The 25,719-nt window shown below is 42.2% G+C and overlaps 1 protein-coding gene and 1 long non-coding RNA gene across 4 annotated transcripts in view; one reads left to right on the top strand and one right to left on the bottom strand.

The window, feature by feature from the left end:
- cfi (complement factor I) overlaps positions 1–25,719 on the top strand; it is a 104,591-nt gene that overhangs the window by 43,411 nt on the left and 35,461 nt on the right. For all 3 annotated transcript variants that reach the window (XM_069926660.1, XM_069926659.1, XM_069926658.1), the window contains 6 exons: positions 4,910–5,066; positions 5,438–5,631; positions 7,009–7,125; positions 7,388–7,495; positions 16,415–16,441; positions 22,181–22,296. In XM_069926660.1, the coding sequence (XP_069782761.1) occupies positions 4,910–5,066; positions 5,438–5,631; positions 7,009–7,125; positions 7,388–7,495; positions 16,415–16,441; positions 22,181–22,296 (719 nt within the window). The remainder of the gene's footprint in view (positions 1–4,909; positions 5,067–5,437; positions 5,632–7,008; positions 7,126–7,387; positions 7,496–16,414; positions 16,442–22,180; positions 22,297–25,719) is intronic.
- LOC138758144 (uncharacterized) overlaps positions 22,178–25,719 on the bottom strand; it is a 45,541-nt gene continuing 41,999 nt past the window's right edge. The window contains exon 3 of the long non-coding RNA XR_011354169.1: positions 22,178–22,384. This is a non-coding gene — a long non-coding RNA (uncharacterized lncRNA). The remainder of the gene's footprint in view (positions 22,385–25,719) is intronic.

Raw genomic sequence — 25,719 nt, 5'->3', positions numbered from 1 at the left:
GGATGTTCACAACAAAGGTTTGAAAATTATATCAGGGGTTTATGGGTTTGTCACGTCACAGCAGCCAGTGCTCAAGCTGTTTTCTTCTCTTGACTTTTCCTGGTTGGGATAGGATGGACCCCCCCCCCACCAATTGAGGGATAGACAGAGACAGGGAAGGTAGGGTGGTGAGGCGCGATGGTCCACACTATAATTGTTCTATGGAATTTAGGTATGGTTGCCAAATTTTTTTTAAAGTCTTATTCTTTTTTCTTAAGTTATAAGTAATTTTCTCCAGGGGAATACAGCTTTGCATTTTTGCATTCCAGCGTGCTATTCTCAGGCAGGAGTTAGACTTCCAGGTAATGCTAGGCATTTCCTGGCCACTGCCAATGCAATCATTACGAATTGGATTTGGAATTTCAACAGGTTCATTGCAAGTCTTATGTCCATTAGTTTCCCAACAGGAACAACTCAGGGTTTTGTGGGAATTCTTTACCTATAATTTTTCCTAGGACTTGGTCTAGTTCCACCCAAAAGGGTCTCACCTTGGTATGTGACCAGGTTGTGTGCACAAAGGTTCCTGTCTCAATGTCACATCTAAAGCATTAGTCTGACAATTCTGGTTTAGATCTGTTCAATATTTGCGGTATCAGGTACAGCTGGTGTAGAAAGTTGTTTTGCACCAGCCTATACCGTGCATTGATGACTGCAGTTATGCCAGCCCAACACAGGTCAAACCAGCACTGCTCATCAATCGTTATTCCTACGTTCAAATCCCACCTCTACTTTGATTTGTGAAGGCCTGGTTTAGGTCCTTTCACTTGGAGCAAAAAAATAAATTGCCGAGATGAACTTCCATGTGTCCCCCCCTTCAAATCATGGCCTCTTTGTCACTGCACGCTGGTAGGGCCGTAGTTGGACCTAATTTGTCCTGCAGGAAAGATCTTATCTAACAGTAGCAGTGGAATGTCTTATTTGATAAATCATGCTTATGTGTGAGTTGTTCAAATGACATTAGCTGCCTCCATTCGTAAAAGTTCTCTACGCACCTGACAATATTAGGACACTAGATGTCCAGGATCTTGTTACTTACTGTCAATGGCATTAATCTATTTGTAGTCAGGGGTGTTTTTGGGGACAACCCCACTTTGTTTCCTAGATATTTGTTAATTTTATTCTAAAGGAAGATTATTTGTTTTAGTATAGAGCTGTCTGTTTTCCCAGAAAAAATTTAGTGTTCCATTATTAATTGAAGTCCTCTGCTACCTTCTCACCTACCCTGTGCAGGTCAATTTGTGCGCAGGATGGTACACCTCCCCCTTCAAAGAGTGAGGCGATGTATCTCGACTGGGCTGCCCTAAAGTATTTCTTGAAGTCTGGCATTCATAATCTGCCCAGACTGTAATCCCAGGTCAATTTTTCCATAGAAACCCTGACTACCTTTCCATTCCATAGAAATGAACAATTCATGAGAGCAAATTTTGGAAGAATCCCTGGGGCAACGCCACAGGCAGTGTTGGGAAGAGGTAATGAAGTCTCAGCAGCAACACATTCATTTTGACACAATTGACCCTGCCCACTAAAGTTATGGGCAGGGAAATCCACTTATTTAAGTCCTCAATTCTCTCAAACAAGGGGGTATAATTTAGTTTATATTAATTATTCAAGTTATTGACTATTCTGACTCCTAGGTATTTAATCCCATTTTGTAGCCTATTTAAATAACTTTTCTTGTATTGACTGTAATCCCCCTTAATAAGTGAATGGTTTCACTCTTATCCCCAATTAACCTTGTAGCCAGAGATCTCCCCATAGTCCTCCAGAGTAGAGCACACCCTGAACAACGAGTTTGCTGGGTCTTTTAGATATATCAGTACATCATTGGGAAATAAATAGATTTTATGTTCTTCTTGACTAGCTCTAAAACCCTTGATATCTGGATGTTGGTGAATGGCTTCAGCCAGTAGCTCCATGGCTAGTACAAACAGGGCTGGAGACAGCAGGCACCCTTATCTACTTGATCTTGTCAGTGGGAAAGCTGGACAAATGTGTCCATTGGTCACAATTTTGGCTCTGCGCGTATGGTACAGCGCCCTTATCAAATTTTGTAAAAGTTGACCCTAACCCCAACTTTTCCAGCACTTAAAATAAGAAATCCCACTCCAGTCTGCCAAATGCCTTTCCACATCCAGGGCCACAGATAAATCTCTCTCGTTTCTGGTTTGTGCCAAATGTATTATACTCAACAGTCTGCCAATGTTATCCACTGCCTGTCTTTTTTGTACAAAGCCCGTTTGGTCTTTATTTATTAATTTCAGCAAATGTTTTGCCAAGCTATTTGTCATGGCTTTTTCCAATATCTTATAGTCTGTGTTTAACAGTGAAATGGGTCTATAAGAAGATGGCATTAGCAAATCTGTCTTTTTTAAGGATCATTGTAATGATTGCTGTTGAAAAAGATTCTGGATGGGTGTGGATTTCCATTGCTTGGTCTACCACCTACATATCAGGCATCAGTAAATCTTTCAATTCCTTAAAAAACAGGTGGAAACCCATCCTCCCCTGGAGACTTGTTAGTCTGCAGTGAATTCAATGCTTTCCCTATCTCTTCTTCTGTGAAAGGAAGATCTAGGCCTTCTTGTTTTTCTGGGTCTAAATTTGATCACTCTAATTTGTACAGGAACTCGCTGGCTTTATCAGACCCCCCCACCCCCCACCCCCATCAATTCTGATTTATATAAACCCTCATAGAATTCCATGAAGGTCTCGTTAATCTCGTTTGGTTTATGTGAGATGCTGCCATTCTCAGGATTGCATGCATTGATCACACTCAAAGCCTGTTCTGTCTTCAACTGGTCTTTGAGGGCTCTCTCTCCCAGTTCATAGTACTTTTGTTTTGACCACATTATGGCCTTTTCCATACTATTTGTTTGGAGCATATTGTTTTTCAGTTTTTTTGTTAGAGCCTTATAGTGGTCTTCTGAGCCCAATTTTTGGAAAGCATTTTCTCAACGAGTAATTTCCTGTTCTAATTCATCCACCTCCCTCATGTTTATATATATATATATTTTTTTTTTTTGGTGTATCCAATTATTATTTTACCTCTCAAATATACTTTGAGTGTGTCCCATAGGAGGAATTTATCTGGAGTTTGGTCTCGCAGAACATGTTTATCTGTACTCTTATAAAACTAAAGAACTCCGGCTTCTTTAACAGCAATGTATTAAGATTATTAATGGAATGTGAGTGGGAAGGGAAGATTGAGAACCACTGCTCTAGACTCAATTGTTACTGAAATATTTGGCTTGATAAAAATTGTCACTGGCCCATTTCCTTTGGAGTTATGAAACTGTGCACATAACAAGTCAATTAAGTATGATTAAAACAGTGGTTCTCAACCTTCCCTTCCCACCCACATACTACCTTAAGCAATCCCTTACTAATCACAGCACACCTATGGCATATGGATTACTGAAGGTGGAATGTGAGTCTAGGGGGGCAGTTTGAAAACCACTGACCTAAATCATTGATATTCTGCACAAACATTCTGGAGATGACGGAGTTTTCAATGAGGAGAAATTGAATTGCCTGGGACTATATTCACTAGATTTCAGAAGAATGATGGGGATCTTATAGAAACAACCAAAATGATAAAAGGGACATTCAGGCACCTGCCTGTTTTGGTTTACAACTGACAGAGGGCTTAGGCTCGAAACAATGTTTGCCTTTTACTTCCTCTGGATTTTGGGTGACCCGCTGGGTTTGTGTATTACAGAAGAGATTTACCAAAATGCTGTCTGGATTAGTGGGTATGAGTTATAAGAGAGATTGAACAAATTTGGGGTGTTTTAACATGGAACATAGAGCAATGCAGCACAGGAACAGGCCCTTTGACTCACATGTCTGCTGTGAACATGATCCCCATGGAATTGGATACAACGCTCAGTTTTTTCCTGAGCATCGGAAGCTGAGGAGAAACCTGACTAATGTTTATAAAACCAGAGCCATTGAAAAGAGTGACATTCAGAATCTTTTTCCTGGAGTAAAAAAAAAGTAAAATACTGGAGGATAAATTGGAGGGGGTAAAGACGTGTGGGGCAAGTTTTTTTATGCAGTGTGTGGTGGGTGCCTGGAATGGGCTGCCTTGGGGTGTTGTGGAAGCAGATGTGATGGCAGTTCTCACTCTTCTCATTCACACCCCTGGTTCAGGTTCTTTTGTGCTTGTGCTCTTCCCGCCCCCCCCCCCCCACTCCCCCCCCCCAACCCCAATCATCCTCTCTATATCTTTTAGAATCATCCAATGATTGCAGTATGGAAGGAGGCCATTTGCTTATCATGTCCGTGCTCTCCACTGAAGCAATTTGTTAGTTCCCCCCCCCCATCCCCCATGGTCCCCTCTCCCAAGCCTTGCAAACACTTCCACGTCATATATATTTATCCAAGTCACTTTTAAAGGTCTCATTGGCACTATTTCCACCACAGCTGAAGGTAATGTATTCCACATTTTGACCAAAGTTGTGGAGTCAAGTTTTCTGTCATGCCTTACTCTCTTACTCCGTTTTCTTTTACACCTACGGTACGGTTAGCACAGCAGTTAATGCAATGCTATTATGTCCTGGGTTCGACTGTGGCACTCTCTGTGAGGAGTTTGTACATTCTCCCCTTCTCTGCATGTTTTCCCCAGGTGTTCCAGTTCCCTCCCACCCTCCACAATATATGGGGTTATAGGTTAATTTGGGTGTAATTGGGCAGCATGTGTGTAAATCGACAGAATCGGCTGTAAATAAAATTTAAAATAAAAATTATACGTTGACACTTGCATCAACTAAAAGAGCCTCCCATTTCCATTCTGTCCAAGCCTTGCATCAATCTAAGAGGCATTACATATGTAAGCATGCATATTAAATCCTTGTTGTTTTAATTTTAGGACATTTCGATGTTCATTTGGAATCTGATCATCCTTCACAAGGAATTGTTTTGTTCAGTTTGAATCAGACAGATGAAAAAATACCTATTTGTCTGGATGAGAACATGTGGACAATGCATGAGGCAAATGTGGTCTGCAGACAACACAACTTTATGTTGTAAGAACTCATATATTTTCTGGGCGTGAAATGATTCAGATTTGTATCTGGCAGTGTCTGTTGAAGGAGATTTCTAGATCTTCAATTGCACAACTTGGCAGAACCAATGATGCAACTGTGTCACAGCCGCACTGATTGTGATCTCTAGTGTTGTCCGTGTGGAATCTGCACGCTCTCCCTGTGACCACATGTGCTTTCTCTGGCTTGGTTGGTTCACTGGACACTAAATTGTTTTCACTGAAGTGGTACTGAGGGGATAGATGAGCATGTGGGGTCATCAATGATTAGTGTAAATAGCTGTGCCATAGTTTCCTCAGACACGGTGGGCTGAAAGCCTTTTTCTGTTCTGTCTAACCATTTCTCTTCTGTAGGGGAGCAGAAAAAATATTGGAGAATATACCAATTAAAAGAAAATTGAAGACTGACTTAATGGTGATCTGGTCTAATGAGACACGCTGCAGGGGTGCCGAGACTAGTTTAACGGAATGTTTCCAACTCAAGAATATTGGAAGTCCTTGGGGAGGCTGCAAGAAAGTTGCTGCAGTCAAATGTTACCATTATCCAGGTGCTTGAGTTTTATTATTTAAAGATCTCTACACCCCTTGTGGTAAGGACACCAGTTGGAGAATATTCAAGTGGAATTAATGAGGATTAAAAAAGTATTATTTCTATGGTTGTTGGGCACTATCAGTTTCCCCAATAATGCACAAAGACTGAGGGGAACGATAGGCTTTATTACACTAGAGATTGCTGGCCCGGGTTAAGGCTATGGAAATGAGGAGAGGAAGAGGGGACTCTACCTTTATGGCCTGGGTCACATGGGAGGAGTCCAGGGAGGAGTCTAGGAATGGATGTCATCGGGAGGGCGGACCAGCCGGTACATACAACCTTATCATTACAATGGTGGGTTTGTGACATTCAGTCAGTGGTCAGCTGCTCTCAGTAGGGTTATGTCATGATTGAAAAAGAATGGGTTGCACCAGTTACAATGATTCAATCACGTTTTAAAAGGAGAAGCTGGGTCAAGAAGCTTCTATGGAGTGGAATAACCAGTCATGTTTTCAGTCGGGACACTTTATCGACACTAAGATGGGAAGCAGGGAGAACAAAAAGGATAGGGGAGGGACTGGAAAGGTCCCAATAGATCAATGTTCAGATTTATTGTCAGAGTACATACATGACATCACATACAACCCTGAGATTCTTCTTCCTGTAGGGCAGGCGGAATTACCATTCATAGGTAGTGCAGAAAAAACTGGACTCAGGAAGATATGCATACATACAAACAAATAAGGAAATGTAAACAAACTGACTGTGTGATACAGAGAAAGAAATCAATGAAATGCAAAAGTAAGAGTCCTTAAATGAGACCCTGAATGAGTTTGTTATTGAGGAGTCTGATGGTGGAGGGGTAGCAGCTGTTCCTGAACCTGGTGGTGCGAGTCTTGTGGCAACTACACCTCTTTGCTGATGGGAGCACAAGTGATAGGATATGAGACAAATGAAGGTGGGAGAGGTGGATTGTGGAGACAGGCAGGGGAGGAGTTTGAGTGAAAAGCAAGTACTGGAATGGGCTAGGGAAATGGGAGCAGATAATGGACAGATAGAAACAGTGGAACCAGATTAAGTAGGCATTGCCTGACATCAGAAAATTCAATGTTTATGCCTTTAGGTTGTGGACTATCCAGGGGGAATATGATGTGCCGTTCAAGTTTCTGTTTGGCTTCATCCATTTATGGTTGAGGTGGAGGACAGATAGGTCTGTGCCAGAGCCACCACTGATGTAGTCATCAATATAATGGAGAAAGAGTTGGGGAGTGGAACAGGAGATCCCAATCTGTCAATTAAGATTAGCTAATAATACAGTCACTGTTTTTTGGGGGTTTTATTTTGCTTAATATTTTCCTTTTTCTGAATTCTTTTTCTATTGATTTGTCACCAGAGAGAAATTGCACCAGAGATGAATTTAATTGTGTAAATGGCAAGTGTATCCCACTGAAGGATGCTTGCAATGGCATTGATGACTGTGGTGACCTAAGCGATGAACTATGTTGCACAGGTAAACTTAAGTACCTGAACTTTACTTGTTCCAATACTGTGCCTGGGGTTTTGAAATAAACTAATATCCTGCAAATATTTTTCATTCAGTATACACTCACCCATCTGGCATCCATGTGAAATGGTGGGGGCATGGGATGGAGGGTTGACCGATACATAAATACACAGGAACATCCACCATGCAATTTAAATCTAACCAAGTAGTCAGTGAATTTCATTGCCTCAAGATTCTTTTTTTCCCCCCCTCTCTGTTGCTAAAATAGAATGCAAAAATTCTTACTTCTGCAAGTCAGGCATATGTATTCCACATGTTTCCGTATGTGATGGTGAAGACGATTGCTTAGATGGAGGGGATGAAAGTAACTGCAATGGTAAGAAATAATATTCTTCAAGATTATTGTATTTTACAGGAATTAATGTTAATGTGATTGTTAGAAATATAAGCATCTTTCACCATTTATTGCTCAGGCTTATTATTCATGAAAACATGGATCAGTTCAAGACCCCACTGAGTTAGCCATGAATTTACAGATACCCCACATTTATTCTCTGGTTCTTTCAATTTTAAGTTGATCTCTGGGTACAAAATCCAAATACTATGAATTTTAGAAATGTTAAAATTACAATTTTGGCTCAATTACTCTTTGTAAGAGCTGCTCTACTGATAGTTCATTGACTTGAAACATTTACTCTTCTCTCCGCACTATCTAATGTTTACGTTAATTTAGACATGGTACAGCACAGAAACAGGCTATTTCGGCCCACGAGCCCACGCTGCCCAATTGCAACCAAATGACCTACAACCCCTATACATTTTGAACAGTGGGAGGAAACAGGAGCCCCCTGGGGAAAGCCCACGCAGACAAGGGGAGAGCGTACAAATTCCTTATGGACAGTGCGGGATTTGAACCCCAATCCTGATCGCTGGTGCTGTAACAGCGTTGCGCTAACCACTACGCTAACCATGCCACCCAAGATTCTGCCAGATCTGAAGATATTTCCAGTATTTACTTATGTCTGTAGTTAGGCTGGGACCAGAGCTCAAAGGGCATCTGTAAAGATCATCTATGATCTATATCCAGTTTCCTCCCACCATTTAAAACATACCGGGAGTGTAGGTTAATTGGGTATAATTGGGCAGCATAGACTTGTGGGCCAAAATGGCCTGTTACCATGCTAATTTCAAATTTAAAAAATTGTGGAGCAGAGAGTTGGAACTTATCAAGGCTTTTTAACCAAGTGTGATAGAAGAAATCTTCTTAAAATTGGGCTTCAAGTTGGGATCATAATATTGAATGGGATTTCTATTTCAAGCTTGATGAATCAATCTCCTTGAATGGAGAGAGTGTGGTAATGTGGGCACTGTGAAGAGGAGGGGAGTTCATATAGGTCAGGTCCTAGAGCAACTGACTCTCCACCTAACTCCCCAGCTTTGTGAAGTTTTGATGGCTGTAGCATCAGCAAGCCCTTGAAGCCTCACATCATCCAAGCTGATGTAAACTGGTGGATTGTCCCCAGTTGGTCACACCAAACTTCAACTGTTCTTTCTGTGCCATCTACAAGCTGCACTGCCATTACATGCAAAGGCTCTCTGACAATATTTCCAAAATGTTTGGCCTCTAGATGATCAAGGGCAGAAAATTCAAGAGTCGAACAGAACCTTTAGTTTCCGGTCAAACCAGATACCATTCTGATTGGTACATTTGTAATTATGTTGCTATTCTGTCATGATTGTTGAGGCAAGTCCTGTGGCACGTTTCAGTCCTGCAGACTCAACAACTTACTTTCATATAATTCAGTTCTTATAAAATGTTTTATCGCTCTTCATAAGTTGACTATCAAAGCTTTACACTGAACTAATCAAGAATATGTCATTAAAGGTGGCCAAAGTCTTTTTCAAAGAGGTAGGTTTTAACAGTTGAAAAACTGTTAAAAAGCTCTGATCCTGGAAATCTGAAATAAAATTAGAAAAAAGTCGGAGTTGAAGTCAGAAAGGGCCACCCTATTCGAAGAACATAAAGGATTCAGTAGGTAGGCACAGGTAAGGGCAGGTTTTAGATATCAAATATTTTGTTCATCTCATCATAGACAGTGGGAATGGCAGCCAAAGCAAGGGAATGCTCCTCTTGTAGAATGTGGGTCACCAGAGAAGCCAGCAGTGTCCCTGACAACTCCATCTCCAAGAAGTGCATCCAGTTACAACTCCAGATGAACTCCATTCGGGAGGTAAAGGGGGTGATAGACAGGAGTTAGAGGGACATTATCATGCCTAGGAGGCAGGAGGAGGGTAGATGGGTGACAGTCAGGTAGAGGGAAGGCAGTGCAGAGCACCCCTGTGGTCGTCCTTATTAATAACAAGTATACCATTTTGGATACTGTTGGGGGGGGAAAGATGATCTACCAAGGACAAACCACAGAGATCAGGTCTCTGGTACAGAGTCTGGTCCTGTGGCTAAGAAGGGAAGGAAGAAGAAGAGGCAAGCTGTAGTGATGGGGATTTCATAGTTAGGGGGAAGATAAGAGGTTCTGTGGAAGAGATAGAGTATCCCAGCTCTCTGTGTAAAAAACTTACCCCTGATGTTTCCCCTAAACTTCCCTCCCTTAACTTTGTACATTTTTCCTCTGGTGTTTTCTGATCTTGCCCTGGGAAACAGGTGTTGGCTGTCCACCCTATCTATGCTTCTCATAATCTTCTAGACCTCTATCAAGTATCTTCTCGATAACATCACGTCAGTGACCTTTTCATCAGAATCTTCCCAATATCATCTCTATCCCTTGCATTTAATAGTTAATGTTTTACTGAGTGCCTTCTTTACAAATTACTTTTCTAAATTCATGTGTCAATGAATTGTGCTGCTGTTTGGATGAGTAAGACCTTGGGCCTTGTTTGATTTTGTTGGACTGCAATTACAGTTTTTCAAAATATAGACACAGCAAGGCAAGAATTGCCACTTGTCCTGATTACAACTTAAAACTTTTCTGTATTTAATGTTATTCAATACTGTTCTCGTGCCATTGAAAATATAACATTGAGATGGAGATGAAAGGAATCATAAATTTGATACAGATCCTAGTCTGTTGTTTTCCCTGTATCAGGAAGGCCTGTTTTTAAAGATGGAGGAGTATACACTCTTTGGACAGAAGATAGATGAGTTTGGAAACAAAAAAAAATCAACATTCACAGACCGTTTCATTCCTTCTATTACCAGACTCCTAATGGCAATGCCTTGCACTGTTTAACTGTAATTTTGTCTTTTAAACTAAACTTTGCATGTTTGTTTCACGTGACTCTATACCCTGCACTTTTGTTTTATCGAAACACTATGTTTATATTCTTGCACTATCTGCTGTTTGAGGTGGAGGCCGACTTGCCTGGGTGGCATGGAAAACTACATTTTTCACTGTATCTCAGTGCATGTGGCAAAAAACAATTCCATTCACCTTCAAAAATGAAATGTTTCCTGCCTTCAAATAATTCTTGCCCTGTCCAGTTATGCAATTTCTCCTTTCCCTTCAATGTGTGCCTTTAGATTTGGGCCACATTAAGTTCAGACAAAAAGCATCTCATGTGTATTGAAATGCTTGATGGAAAATGCCTATAGCTATTAAGCCACTTAGGTGAACTCACTGGAGGAATTTTTGCAATGATTTTATGAATAGATTTATTTTTTAACAAATTGGCACAATTAGGGCAACTGGAGAACTTCATAGAAACCCAAGAGCATTTTATAATGTATTCAGTCCGGGGCTCTCTGGGATGTGGTCAAGAAAGAATATTAATCAGTCTTGGCTATCCCAAATCCATTAGAAAAGACTGTGCTTCGGGACAACTAGCTCCCATTTACACTGACTTGGTGGATGAACCACATTTGGTGAGATATTCGACATCGCTGCAGCTGACCTCTGCTGTAGTTGTTCTTGGGTATAACTACAATAAAAACAAAAGATACTAACAGTCGGCTCCTTGAGAAAGAAACAGAGTTAACGTTTGGCTTGTATCAGAACTAGAACGATTATGAAATAAAACAATAAAAAAAGAACAGGTTAGAAGGAAAGGTTAGAAAATATAGGGTCCCTTGGTTTTCAAGGGATATTGGGAATTTGGTTCGGAGGAAGAGGGATGTGCACAACAGGTATTGTTTTCAAAAATAGACAGCAGGGAATAAATGAGATGCTTGAGGAATATAAGGAGTGCAAAAAATTTCTTGAGAGAAATTAGAAAGGCTAAAAGGAGATTATGAGGCAAGGTTTAAAAAAAAAATCCAAAGGGTTTCTACAGGTACATTAAAAGTAAAAGAATAGTGAGGGGTAAAATTGGGCCCCTTGAGGATCAGAGGGGGAGGCGATGTGAGGAGACAGAGGTGATGGGGGGAAATTTAAAATGATTTGTTCTTCAGTATTCACTAAGGAAAGGAATATTGAGTTAGGTGAAGTAAGGAAATCTGGTAGTGAGGCCATGGAAAATATATAGATGAATGAGGAGGTAGTGCTGGCTAATTTAAAGAGAATGGTGGATACCGTAAATATTCATGTATAATGCATTTCGTATATAATGCGACCTCCTATTTTTGAGGGGAAAAAGGAAGAAAAATTTTACCCTTGTATATAATACAAATCCCCTCCCCTCGCCCGCCTGAGTCGCGGTGCCGTCTCTCCCCTCTCACCTGCCCGAGTCACGCTGCCGTCTGTACCCCTTCGCCTGCCCGAGTCACGCTGCCGTCTGTCCCCCTTCACCTGCCCGAGTCACGCTGCTGTCTGTCCCCCTTCACCTGCCCGAGTCACGCTGCCGTCTGTCCCCCTTCACCTGCCCGAGTCACGCTGCCGTCTGTCCCCCTTCACCTGCCCGAGTTACGCTGCCGTCTCTCCCCTCTCACCCGCCCGAGTCACGCTGCCGTCTGTCCCCCTTCACCTGCCCGAATCACGCTGCCGTCTGTCCCCCTTCACCTGCCCGAGTAACGCTGCCGTCTGACCCCCTTCACCTGCCCGAGTCACGCTGCCGTTTGTCCCCCTTCACCTGCCCGAGTCACGCTGCCGTCTGTCCCCCTTCACCTGCCCGACTGTCTGTCCCCCCTTCACCTGCCCGAGTCACGCTGCCGTCTCTCCCCTCTCACCCGCCCGAGTCACGCTGCCGTCTGTCCCCCTTCACCTGCCTGAGTCACGCTGCCGTCTGTCCCCCTTCACCTGCCCGAGTCACGCTGCAGTCTGTCCCCCTTCACCTGCCCGAGTCACGCTGCCGTCTGTCCCCTTCGCCTGCCCGAGTCACGCTGCCGTCTGTCCCCCTTCACCCGCCCGAGTAACGCTGCCGTCTGTCCCCCTTCACCTGCCCGAGTCACGCTGCCGTCTCTCCCCTCTCACCCGCCCGAGTCACGCTGCCGTCTGTCCCCCTTCACCTGCCCGAGTCACGCTGCCGTCTGTCCCCCTTCACCTGCCCGAGTCACGCTGCCTTCTGTCCCCCTTCACCTGCCCGAGTCACGCTGCCGTCTGACCCCCTTCACCTGCCCGAGTCACGCTGCCGTTTGTCCCCCTTCACCTGCCCGAGTCACGCTGCCGTCTGTCCCCCTTCACCTGCCCGACTGTCTGTCCCCCTTCACCTGCCCGAGTCACGCTGCCGTCTCTCCCCTCACCCGCCCGAGTCACGCTGCTGTCTGTCCCCCTTCACCTGCCCGAGTCACGCTGCCGTCTGTCCCCCTTCACCTGCCCGAGTCACGCTGCTGTCTGTCCCCCTTCACCTGCCCGACTGTCTGTCCCCCTTCACCTGCCCGAGTCACGCTGCCGTCTGTCCCTCTTCACCTGCCCGAGTCACGCTGCCGTCAAGTCGGCAGCTGCTGATAATCTTACTTATCATTAAAAACCAGGTGGCAGAAAAAATTGTTAAAATAATAACCTTGTATATAATCCAACCCCCCTACTTTGAGCTTGAATTTCAGTACAATTTTTTTTGCATTATACACGAATATTTACAGTAAATCTCCAGGTCCTGACAAGTATTCCCTATGGTCTTGAGGGAGGTTAGTGTAGAAATAGCAGGGGCTCTGACAAAAATATTTAAAATGTCATTAGCCACAGGAGAGGTGCCAGAGGATTTAAAAAAGGCTCTAAAAGTAAATCGGGTAATTATAGGCCTGTGATTCTGATGTCAGTGGTAGGTAAATTAATGGAGAGTGCTCTTAGAGATGGAATATATAATTATTTGGATAGACAGGGACTGGTTAGGAGTAGTCAGCATGGTTTTGTGCATGGTAGATCATGTTTAACAGATCTTATAGAATTCTTTGAGGTAGTTACAAAGAAGGATGAAGAGGGGAAGGCTGTGGATGTTGTCTACATGGACATTAGTAAGGCCTTTGACAAGGTTTCGACTAAGAGGTTAGTTAGGTGGGTTCAATCATTTGATATTAATGATGAAGTAGTGAAATAGGTTCAACAATTGTTGGATGGGAGATGCCAGAGAGTAGTGATGGAAAATTGTTTGTCAAATGGAGGCCAGTGACTAGTGGAGAGTCTCAGGGATCGGTACTGGGTTCATTGTTGTTTATCATATATATTAATGATCTGTAAGATAGGGTGGTAAACTGGATTAGTAAGTATGCAGACAATCCCAAGATTGGTGGTGTTGTGGAAAGGGAGGAAGGTTTTCAAAGCTTTCAGTGGGATGCAGGCCAGTTATAAGAGTGGGCTGACAGATGGCAGATGGCGTTTAATACTGATAAGTGTGAGGTGCCTCATTTCAGGAGGAAAAATCAGCAAAGGTCACACACGCTAAATGATAGATAATTGAGGAGTGCAGTAGAACAAAGGGGTTTAGGAATTCTGGTATATAATTCCCTGAAGGTGGAGTCACATGTAGATACGGTGGTAAAGAAGGCATTTGGTATGTTGGCCTTCATAAATCAGAGTAATGAGTTCAGGAGTTCGGATGTCATGTTGAAGTTGTATAAGGCATTGGTAAGGTTTTGGTCACCAAAATATAGGAAGGATATAAAAAAAATAGAGAGAGTGCAGAAGGTTGAGGAGGCTGGGACTTTATTCCCTGGAGCGTAGAAGATTGAGGGGTGATTTGATAGAGGTATTTAAAATTATGAGGGGGACAGAAAGAGTCGATGTGGATAGGCTTTTTCCATTGAGAGTGGGGGAGATTTAAACAGTGGGCATGGATTGAGATTGAAGGGGGAAAAGTTTAGGGGAAACATGAGGGGGAATTTCTTCACTCAGAGGGTGGGGGAGTGTGGAATGAGCTTCCAGCCAAAGTGGTAGATGCGGGCTTGATTTTAATATTTAATGAAAAATTAGATAGGTAAATAGACAAGAGGGGAGTGGAAGATTATGGGCTGGATGCAGGTCAATGGGACTAGGTGGGAGAAGGAGTTCGGCATGGACTAGAAGGGCCGAACTGGCCTGTTATTGTGGTGTAATAGTTACATGGTTATGTATCAATGATTGGGTCGAAGGCAGGAGATACATAAAGAATAATGCAATGTGAAAGGAGATGGCAAAAGGGAACACAGGGAGAGCGATGCAAGTACAGAACAAATACCTCCTTTTTCAATCTTTTTATTGGTTTTAATATATGCAAAAATACATAGGTACATACAGTAAGTTAATATCAAGATACAAGTATTTAAGTAATGATAAATGAGGTACCTATGAACTCATGTAATTACATGGGAATAAGTAAAAGGAAAAAAAAATCCCTAAACTAATAATCTAATCCCACCCTATGAGGGTTGCTGACCAAGTTAAGGCGTACACCACTAATAGTAATAACTGTGGGGTCATAAAAATAAAGCACAGATAATTAATCTACACATTTTGAAAATAATTGAGAAAAGGACCCCAAAGGGAAAGAAAGTAAAGATCCATTGCAGTAGTAGAACACCTAATTTTTTCTAGAGGCAGACGTGCTATCACATCCGACAACCGTTGAGTGTGAGTGGGAGGGGCGGAATCTTTCCATCCCAGCAAAATGGGCCTTCTAGCAACGAGGGAAGCAAAACCCACGACATGGGATTGTGAAAAAGTCTGTATTAAATCCATCGGCCCCACTCACCCCAAAAATAGCAATGAAAGGGCTAGGAGTTAAGTTAATATCAAGAACTAAAAATAAGGTGCGAAATACCCCTTGCCAGAAATTAAGGAGAGAAGGACATAACCAAAGCATATGATACAATGTGTCTCAGTTCGAGGAAATATTAGGATAAAATGTAGCTAACCAAACCTTGGAAAAGTGGGCTCGATGGACTACTTTTAATTGAATTAATGAATGCCTAGCACAAAAAGATGAGTGACCACGTTTCAAAATAGAATCCCATGAAGTTTCCGAACAAATGCCTAAAATTATTGGTGGAGTGAAGGCAGGAAAGTGAAGACAGAATGCTCTGCACAAGAAGAAGATGGGAAAATTAAAATGACCAATGATTGGTGCTTGTGTCATGGCTGCCTTTTCATCTGATGCATTCCCTAAATTGCCTCCGAGTTTGGTCTACCCAGCAAATAGACTGCGTTATGAGCAGCAAATGAAATAAACTAAGTTGAAAGAGGCAGAAGGAAATCAATGCCTCGTGAGGAAAGAGTGTTTGGCTGCTGCAAGGAAAAGCAATAAGAGTTGAAAAGGCAGATGTTGCATCTCCTCAAGTTGCACAGGAAGGAGCCGTGTGTAGAGAATCAGTCAGGGTGCAGACAGAAGAATGAGCCAGAGCAGCCAGGAGGGAGTTTGCCATAAGGGGGAACAGGGCAATGTGGGATGGAAAGTGAACGCACTGAGAACACTGAACGGAACACAAAATGATCCTAAACATTACGGTCGGATTGAGTTAACTTTGAACGAACAATCAAAATGAAGATGTAGAAAATTGGACAACGTGTACTACACAGTGCTTAACTTGAAACTAGTTGCCAGACAAATAAAGGCAATGGCCTGAATGTACTTGTCAAAATATCAGCGGAGAAAGTAGACAAATTTATCATTTATTAATCCAACTGACTTCACCATTATTGTTCTCTATGAAAACAGCTTGATGTCTGATATTGTCATGAAGACATATAGACTCTGTTAGTTAAGTACTATTAGCTATAGTGAGAAAAATGCAGTCTTTTCATACACTAACTGGTATTTATCAAATGATACATCAATTCATTGTTATGAAATTTCAGTCCAACACACCAGTTTATGTGCATATATGCTCATGTATTATTGTAAATCATTTGAACAATTACTTGAGATGCATTACAAGGAAATACTTGCACTGTATTTATCATTAATATACTTCTCATGTTCTTTGTTTTATGACAAGTTAATTCAACTGAAGTTCATGAAACAGGTAAGCAAGGCTTTTTTTTACTAGATGTATAAAATATTCAGATTTACTTCTGAATGGTTTTCAATTCATACATCACCAATGCTTAAAGTTTAAGATTATGTTTCCCTCCACAAATTATATTAGATGGTACAAATCAGATAGGTGACAGAGCATATCATGATTTATTGTGTTGGTCTATCTCAGCCGATGTGACAAGGCTACTTTCACCCTAGTTGGCTAGAGAGAATTCATCAGAAGAGAACTACAGCTTTCCATAAGTAATAAGAATGGTATCTGACCCACTGCACCACAACCCATTGGTAATAGAAGAAGAATGAGTGGGTGCTCCTTGCGGATCTTGTAAAAACACTCAAATGCTGGAGGAACTCAGCGCTCTCACAAAGGTAAAGATATATTACCAACGTTTCGGGCCAGAGCCCTTCTTTAAGGAATAAGCAAAGAAGACAGGCTGGAAGAGGAGTCCAGACCCACAAAAGGTGATAATTGGATATGATAAGAGGAAAGGTGAGAATTGATTTTGCCTCTATGAAAGAAGTCAGAGGGAAAAGGTAAGAGAGGGGGAGAGACAGAGCTGGGAGAAAGGTGACAGGGGGAAGAAGAAAGGGGAGAAGGGTTTAATGGAAACCAGATAAGTTGATGTTAATGCCATCCGGTTGGAGGATGCCCAGAGAGAAAATGAGGTGTTATTCTATCTGTTCTGATCTTCCATCTGGGCACCTTCCAACCGGATGGTATTCACATCAATGTCTCCAGTTCCTGTTAAACCCTCTCTCCCTTGTTTTTTCCCTGTTGCCTTTTCCCCAGCTCTCTCGCTCTCTCTCTCTCTCTCCTGTGATGTCCTGGGCTATATCCACTATCTTTTGCAGGACTTTACACTCAGGGGTATCAGTGTCCCTCATACCAGACCATGATGCAGCTGGTCAGAACATTTTCCACCACACATATGTAGAAGTTTTCCAAGGTTTCTGGTGCCATACCAAACCTCTGTAAACTCCTGAGGAAGTAGAGACGCTGATGTGCTTTCTTTGCGATGCCATTAGCGTGTTTGGTCTGGGAAAGATCCTCTGAGATAGTAATTCCAAGAACTTAAATTTGCTCACCCTCTCACCTCTGATCCCCCAATGTTCACTGGATCATACACATCTGGTTTTCTTTTCTTGAAATTTTCCTTTCTTGAGCTGCTCATTCTTTGTTCAAGATTCCAGCATCTACAGATTTTGTGGGTTTTTTTAGTCATACAGCACAGTAACAGGCCATTTTGGCCTACAAGCCCATGTTGCCCAATTACACCCAATTAACCTACATGCCTGGTTAGTTTTGAATGTTTGTTGTCTGTTTCTAGACTCTGGTGATGATCAAGCAAACAATCCAGCAATCTGAGGGTCTCAATGGTCTGGGAGAGGAAACTAATGCTTGAAGGATTAAGTAGAGATAACGTGCATTTTTCTAGTGCCTTGAGATGACCATTCAAGGTAGACCAGGTTGCAAAATAATCCAGAAGCACTGCTGCCAGTACACTATGAATGTTGTGCTACATTTTGGGATCTTAATCTTCAAAGGACTGAAGTTGGTTCTGGTGAAAAGAAAGTAGTGACAACTTTTATAATCAATGACTGCCATGACCAAGTGTTTGCTCCCAAGATCGATATTTTGTAGAGACTCATCATGAATCTTTATATTTGGAGGGAAGTATGGTTGGGGCTTTGAACTTTCATCTGTTGAGTTTACACATCTTCAGTGGTAAAGGAATCTAAAACTAGAGGGCATTGAGTTAAAGAAAAGATGGCACCTTGCAATGGCGACTCGTTGCATGCAACTCCAATGGGAATTATCTAACATTCCAATTTAGAACTAGAACAGCTCAAATCCATGGCCACATAAACCATAATACTTGTAACGTTGAATTAAGTAGGTTGAAAATCTAGTGATCAACAGAAATGGCAATCTCCGGCTGACCCCAGGCAATTCAGGCAACTGGTGCACAGTCCTTTTAAGGAAGATCATCCAACCACGTGGACGCAGAGAGGGACTTACAAGTCAAAGTAAAACACCAGGCCCTGAGGCTTCCACTCCCTAAATCTTCATGGGTAATGTACAATTTTTAGAAAACAAACTAGATTGCTGTGTGATGTGGTTCACTGGCTGAATTTGGGCATTCTGGACACAGTGCTACAGCCCAAAGGCTTCACCTTCCACCTTCTACCAGCGTCAGGTAAAGGCAGAGGCGGCAGCATTTGCTTCATCATCAATTAATTGTGGTGCATAGATGTAATGATTATGTCCCAATCCTGCTCCCTCAACCTGGAACATCTAGCAATCAAGTTGGGATGGAACACAGTAATGCGGCTGGGGTCCTCACTGCACTGCTCAGGCTAGTCTGCCTCCAACCTGGTATCTCCTCCCTGTAGTTTTCTAATAAAGGCTGAGAGCCCTAGTCTCCTCCCTCAATTCCAGCCTTGAATCTGGGCCAGAAGCATGTAGTGATGTGCTGCTTGTTTCAGGACAATAAAGCCTTTGACCTCGTGCTTCGTGTCTGCATATGTGCTACCCAAGTGCCATCCATTCTATCTTCTGAAGGAGTTCACTGCCATCATTTTGGTTGTTGTGTACATTCACCCCCAGGTTAACATCAGCATGGCACTCGAGGGGCATGTGACAGCACAGCCTGATGCCTTACTGGTCATTGTAGAAGACTTCAACCAGGCCAACCCGAAGAAGTCTCTGACAAACTATCACCCACATATTACCTGCACAACCAGAAGATCCAACGTACTTGACCACTGCAATACCACCAACAAGAACGCCTATCAAGCCATACCACATCCACACTTTGGCAAGTCTGATCACCTGGCTGTACTTCTATACTTCCCAGCATACAAGCAGAGACTGAGGTCTACAGCACCAGTAGTGAAGACAGTGAAAGTGTGGTCAAAGGAGGTGAGCGAGTGCCTGCAAGACGGTTTTGAATCAATGGACTGGACCATATTCAGGGATTTATCTTCAGTCTTGAATGAATATACTACAGCTGTCACTAACTTCATCAGGACCTGTGTGGATGTGTGTGTCCATTTGCAGATAATGTACCGTGAGTACCCCAACCAAAAGCTAAGGATTCAGTTTGCTGAGAGCTGGATCGATGGTATTTAAGAACAGTAACATCAAAAATGATTGTTATATTTTACTTTTAATGCTCGCTTTGAAAAGGAGAACTCATCAATACCAATGAGAATCCCTGCAGAAGCTAGCGACCTAAGGTCTGTCTTTAAGGTCAATGTCAGAACGTTCTTCAAGAGAGTGAGCCCTGGGAGGGTACTGAAAAAAAAAATGAGCCAAATTGTTTATGTACATTTTCAGTCTCTCAATTCTGCAGGTGGAGGTTTCCACCTGCTTCAAAAGGGCATCAATCATCCCAGTGCTCGAGTGAGCTTCTGCAATGACTATTGGCCAGTAGCACTCAGATCTACTGTGATTAAATGCTTTGAGAGGTTGGTCATGGCCAGAATTAACTTGTGCCTAAGAAAACACCTGGACTCACTGCAAGTTTCCCTCTGCCACAATTACTCCACATCAGATGCAATCTCATTGGCTCTCCACTCCGCCCTGGATCACCTGGACAACAGCAATATGTACATCAGGTTCTTTTCATCAATTACAGCTCAGTTTTCAACATCATCATCCCCTCAGTACTGTTCAGCAAGCTTCAAAACCTGGGCATATGCACCTCCTTCTATAAATGAATCCTTCACTTTGCTGACCAGAAGACCGCAGTCAGTGCAGATTGGTAACAACATCTTCTCCTCACTGACAATCAACCCAGGCGCACCTTAAGGATGTGTGCTTAGCTTACTGGTCTACCCTCTCCACGCAGTCACTCTCAACCAGTGACCCAGGGCCTGCTAATGGGCCACAGCTTATTAAAACATGGGTTTTTTAATTAGATAAAATGTGCTTATTGCAGAGCTGCCTTTGACTTGAAAAGACTGCTCAGTCATTGTCACCAGTGAGCCATGGCATGTTAGGCCAGAAGCCAGGTGGGCCTTAGAGTGAAAAAGGTTGAGTACCACTGTTCTACACCCATGACTGTGTGGCTAGGCACAATTCAAATGCCATTTACAAATTTGCCAACGACACCACAGGTGTTGGCAGAATCGCAGGCAGCAATGAGGAAGTGTATAGGAGTGAGATAAATCAGCTAATTGAGTGGTCGCACTTAACGTGAGCAAAACCAAGTAAGTGATTGTGTATTTCAGGAGAGGGAAACCAAGTGAACACAAACCAGTATCATCAAGGGGTCAGCAGTAGAAAGGGTAAAGAACTTCAAATTCCTTGAGGCCATCATGGCAATGCAATCAAGAAGAAGGCTTGCTAGAGGCTATATTTTGGAAGGAGTTTCGGGATGTTTTGTATGTCACCAAAGACAACTTGCAAATTTCTACAGGTGTATCGTGGACAGCATCCTGACTGGTTGCATCCTGTCTGGTATGGAGATGCCAACAGTCAGAAGAGGAAAAGGCTACAGAGGGTTGTAAACATGGTCAACACCACCATAGGCATCGGTCTTCACTCCATTAAGGACATCTTTAAGAGGCGGTGTCTCAAGAATCTCAAGAAAGCAGTCTCTCTCATCAAGGGCCCTCACCACCTCGGCCATGCCCCTTTTCTCACTGCTACCATTAGGAAGGTTCAGGAGCCTGAAAACAAATACCCATCTTCACAAAAAAATCTGCTTCCCCTTCGCTATCAGATTTTCTGAATGGAAAATGAACAATAGACACTACCTCACTTTTTTGTACTAATTCTCTTTTTTAAATATTGTATTTATAGATCTTTATTTTATAGCAATTATTCATGTAATGTACAATACTGCTGCCACAAAACACCAAATTTCATGACACGTGTTCATAATAATGAACTTGATCCTGATTCTGTTTCTGAAAGTGAGGGAAGAATCTGAGGGACATCTTTTTCACACATACAGTGGTATGTATATAGAATGGGCTGCCAGAGGAAGGGGTAGAAGCAGGTACAATTATAACACTTTAAAGATAGAAAATGGTGAAAGGGATATTGGCCAAACACAGGCAAATTAGATTAGATTGGATAGACAAGTTGGTCAGCATGGACAAATTGGACCAAAAGCCCTGTTTCTGTGCTGTAAAATTCTATGACTGAAATTTTAATAATGACTTGGAATTTTACCACTGATGCAAATAGGCAAATGCATGTGTTGTCTGAATATTTCAGCTCAAAAAATGATGCTGAGGTTGAAAATATCCTTGTCCAGTCAAGATGCTTGTGAACAAAAGAGATAAAGGAAATGTGTTTGATCTCCTGCATCCCATTGTGTTTCAGATGGAGAGAGGTCAGGAAAACAAACACACATTTTCCCTTTGACACATTTCAAAATCTGCAGCCAAATACCACTAAGATTTTTTTTTTCATTCTGTGGAATACTATTGGTTTGTGGTGTTTGTGAAAGAATGTTCCCCATCAGAAAACATAGCTGCACTGTGAGGTCTTCACATCTCCGAAGTGTACCTGGGGTGTTCAATTTTGCCTCGTGCATTAATTAGGATGCAAATAAATGCAATGGGAACTAAATGAACATTAGGAGAGTCATAAGAAGAACTGTATGTAAAAGTTACCCTGATGCTTTCAGGCCAATGACCCTTCAAAATTATTGTATGGATAAACTTGATATATGTCATAACTGATAACAGCATGTAATGTTACCTTTAGAAAGAATCCAGCTCAAGTCATCACTTTCAAAAATATCTTGTGGAGTCTCACATACTGTCGGAAACACAACCTCAAGTAGATCGAAGAGGCTTGTGGGAGGTAAAGAGGCTTCAAAGGTAAAATTAGAATTCTAATTTCTTTGTTTCCTTTTTTCTCTCTTCTTTTGGTTCAAGATCAATCTTTAACTACAGTATTCCCCGTTCTCTGGAATTCAAGCAACCAGCAAAAACATTGTGGAAAATATAATAGGTAAAAAATACAAAAGTTTAAATTTGGCGAGCCTTGCCATTAGTTCGCCAATCCATGCGACATCCAATCACAAGCAACTGGAAAATTCACTTATCCCCAATATCTACCAATCCCCAAAGGGGCCTGATCCTGGGGTTTTACTATATAATGCAAATGTGTAAAACAGGAGAAACTGAATTGTTATCCTCTTTCCATCAATCTGCAATTTTTGTTTTGCCTCCATGGCCTTCAAGGCAATTCCTCTGTCAGCTCAGGGAAGAAAGAATTGAAAAGGTCAAGAGCTTAGTTCTTACAAATTGTCAGTGCTGACAAGGTATAAACTCCATTTTTTTTTACTTAGACCAAACCTGTACCACTTCTAGTCTCACTATTCATTTATTTAGAAGAAATGAGAGGGGATCTCAGAGGAACATATAAAATTATGAAAGCATGGATAAGATAGAGATAGGTAAATTGTTTCCATTGGTGAGGGAGACTGGAACTAGGTGATATAACTTATAGATTTGGGGAAGTAGATTTTGGACGGAGATGAGGAGGAACTGCTTTTTCCAGAGGGTGATAAATCTATGGAATTCACTGCCCATAGAAACAGTGGAGGCAACTTCAGTAAATATATTTAAAACAAGATTGGATAGATTTTTACATAGTTGCAAAACTAAGGCAAGCGGGAAAAAAGCAGGTAGGTGGAGATGAGCCTATGATCAGATCAGCCATGATCTCATTGAGTGGCAGAGCAGGCTCAATGGGCTGGATGGCTGTCTCCTGCTCCTATTTCTTGTGTTCTTATGTTCTCTCTTCCCATCATTCTCTTCTCTCTCCTACATTCAAGGCAATGCCTTTCCCCTTCTCCTGATGCTTAGCCATATCGACCCTCATTTTCTTACATTGCACATCTTGCTCACCACATTTCGATAACTAGATTACAATATATTTTCTGAAGATCTCACAAGGACTTATGGCATGACATAATTGTCTCATTCCTATTATTCTTGCTTTAGGCTGAGTTTGTTTCATTAGGTTGCCACTGAAGAAGGGTGGCCTTTCCACACACCCTTGGAAAGCATATTGGCCATCACAGGTCGAGAAGTTCTGCTGTGATGATTGACAATGCTGCAGAAGACCCTATAAAAGACTTCTTCATAGCCTTTTCCTTTGACTACACCTCATCCTACAGATTTTACTTTATACAAGAAGAGCAGCAGGGATCAGTGGTATTGCAGTAACTGGAGGTTAAAAAAAACCATATAACCATATAACCACTTACAGCACAGAACAGGCCAGTTCGGCCCTACTAGTCCATGTCGTAGCAAATCCCCACCCTCCTAGTCCCACTGACCAGCACCCGGTCCATACCCCTCTAGTCCCCTCCTATCCATGTAACGATCCAGTCTTTCCTTAAATGTAACCAATGATCCCGCCTCGACCACGTCTGCCGGAAGCTCATTCCACATCCCCACCACCCTCTGTGTAAAGAAATTTCCCCTCATGTTCCCCTTATAATTTTCCCCCTTCAATCTTAAACCATGTCCTCTAGTTTGAATCTCCCCCTTTCTTAATTGAAAAAGCCTATCCACATTTACTCTGTCTGTCCCTTTTAAAATCTTAAACACCTCTATCAAGTCCCCTCTCAATCTTCTACGCTCCAGAGAAAAAAGCCCCAGTCTGCACAACCTTTCCCTGTAACTCAGACCCTGAAATCCTGTCAACATTCTCGTGAACCTTCTCTGCACTCTCTCTATTTTGTTTATATCTTTCCTATAATTTGGTGACCAAAACTGCACACAGTACTCCAAATTTGGCCTCACCAATGCCTTGTACAATTTCATCATAACCTCCCTACTCTTGAATTCAATACTCCGATTTATGAAGGCCAACATTCCAAATGCCTTCTTCACCACACCATCTACCAGAGTATCAGCCTTGAGGGTACTATTTACCATAACTCCTAAATCCCTTTGTTGCTCTGCACTCCTCAATTGTCTACCATTCAATGTATATGACCTATTTAAATTTGCCTTTCCAAAATGTAGCACCTCACATTTATCTGTATTAAATTCCATCAGCCATTTCTCAGCCCACACCTCCAGCCTTCCTAAATCTCCTTTTAATCTACGGTAATCTACCTCACTGTCCACAACACCACCAATCTTTGTGTCATCCGCAAACTTGCTTATCCAATTCTCTACCCCTACATCCAGATCGTTAATATATATAACAAATAATAGTGGACCCAGGACCGAACCCTGAGGAACTCCACTAGTCACCGGCCTCCAATTGGACAAACAATTTTCTACCACTACTCTCTGACACCTTCCATCCAACCACTGCTGAATCCATTTCACTACCTCCTTATTTATACCTAATGCCTCCACCTTTTTTCCTAACCTCCTGTGGGGAACTTTGAAAGAAAGATGAAGAATAGGATTAACACATTGAGAAAAGCTGGGATTAATCAAAAATAGTCAACATAGTTGTGTTAGATTGTAAATTATTTTGAATTAATTTCCTACACAGCCAATGCTCTTTAACAAAAAATGTGCTCAATTGTGTAGGTTTTTTTTGAGCTCTTCCACTGTGAAATTGTAAGCATTTCAAGTTAATAGACACGGAAGATTATAGGATTTCCGTCAAAATTTAGATTGAAAATATCCGATCATACATGAGTCTTGGCAAAGTAATAACTGCACTGTGTTCTCAAAGCTCCATACCCAGCTTTGATCCATGGTTGTATCCATGTGGAGTTTGCCTGTTTTCCATGTGGATTTGTTTTTTTTCTTACATATCAAGGATATGCTTGTTGGACCATTCATTGGCTAATATAAATTGCTTGAAGCATAGAGGAGTGACAGGAAGATTGTGGGCAATTTGGGATACCAGAGGAAAAATCTCAATCAGCATCTGATTAGTGTAAATAGATGTTTGATGGTCATCATAGAGATGATGGACCAAAGGGCAGGTTTCCTTGTTGTTTAACATAACAATTACAGCACGGAAACAGGCCATTAGGCCCTTCTAGTCCGCACCGAACCAAACACCCCTTTCTAATCCCACCTCCCTGCACAATGCCCATAACCCTCCATCTTCCTCTCATCCATATACCTGTCCAACCTTTTCTTAAATAATACAATTGACTCCGCCGCCACTATTTCTCCCGGAAGATCATTCCACACAGCTACCACTCTCTGAGTAAAGAAGTTCCCCCTCATGTTACATCTAAACCTCTGCCCCTTAATTCTTAACTCATGTCCTCTTGTTTTAAACTTTCCTCCTCTTAACGGAAATAGTCTATC

Source organism: Narcine bancroftii, chromosome 3, assembly GCF_036971445.1.
Source record: "Narcine bancroftii isolate sNarBan1 chromosome 3, sNarBan1.hap1, whole genome shotgun sequence".
Taxonomy (NCBI): domain Eukaryota; kingdom Metazoa; phylum Chordata; class Chondrichthyes; order Torpediniformes; family Narcinidae; genus Narcine; species Narcine bancroftii.
The sequence above is the reverse complement of the archived record's forward strand: the minus strand, read 5'-3'. Positions and strand labels throughout refer to the sequence as shown.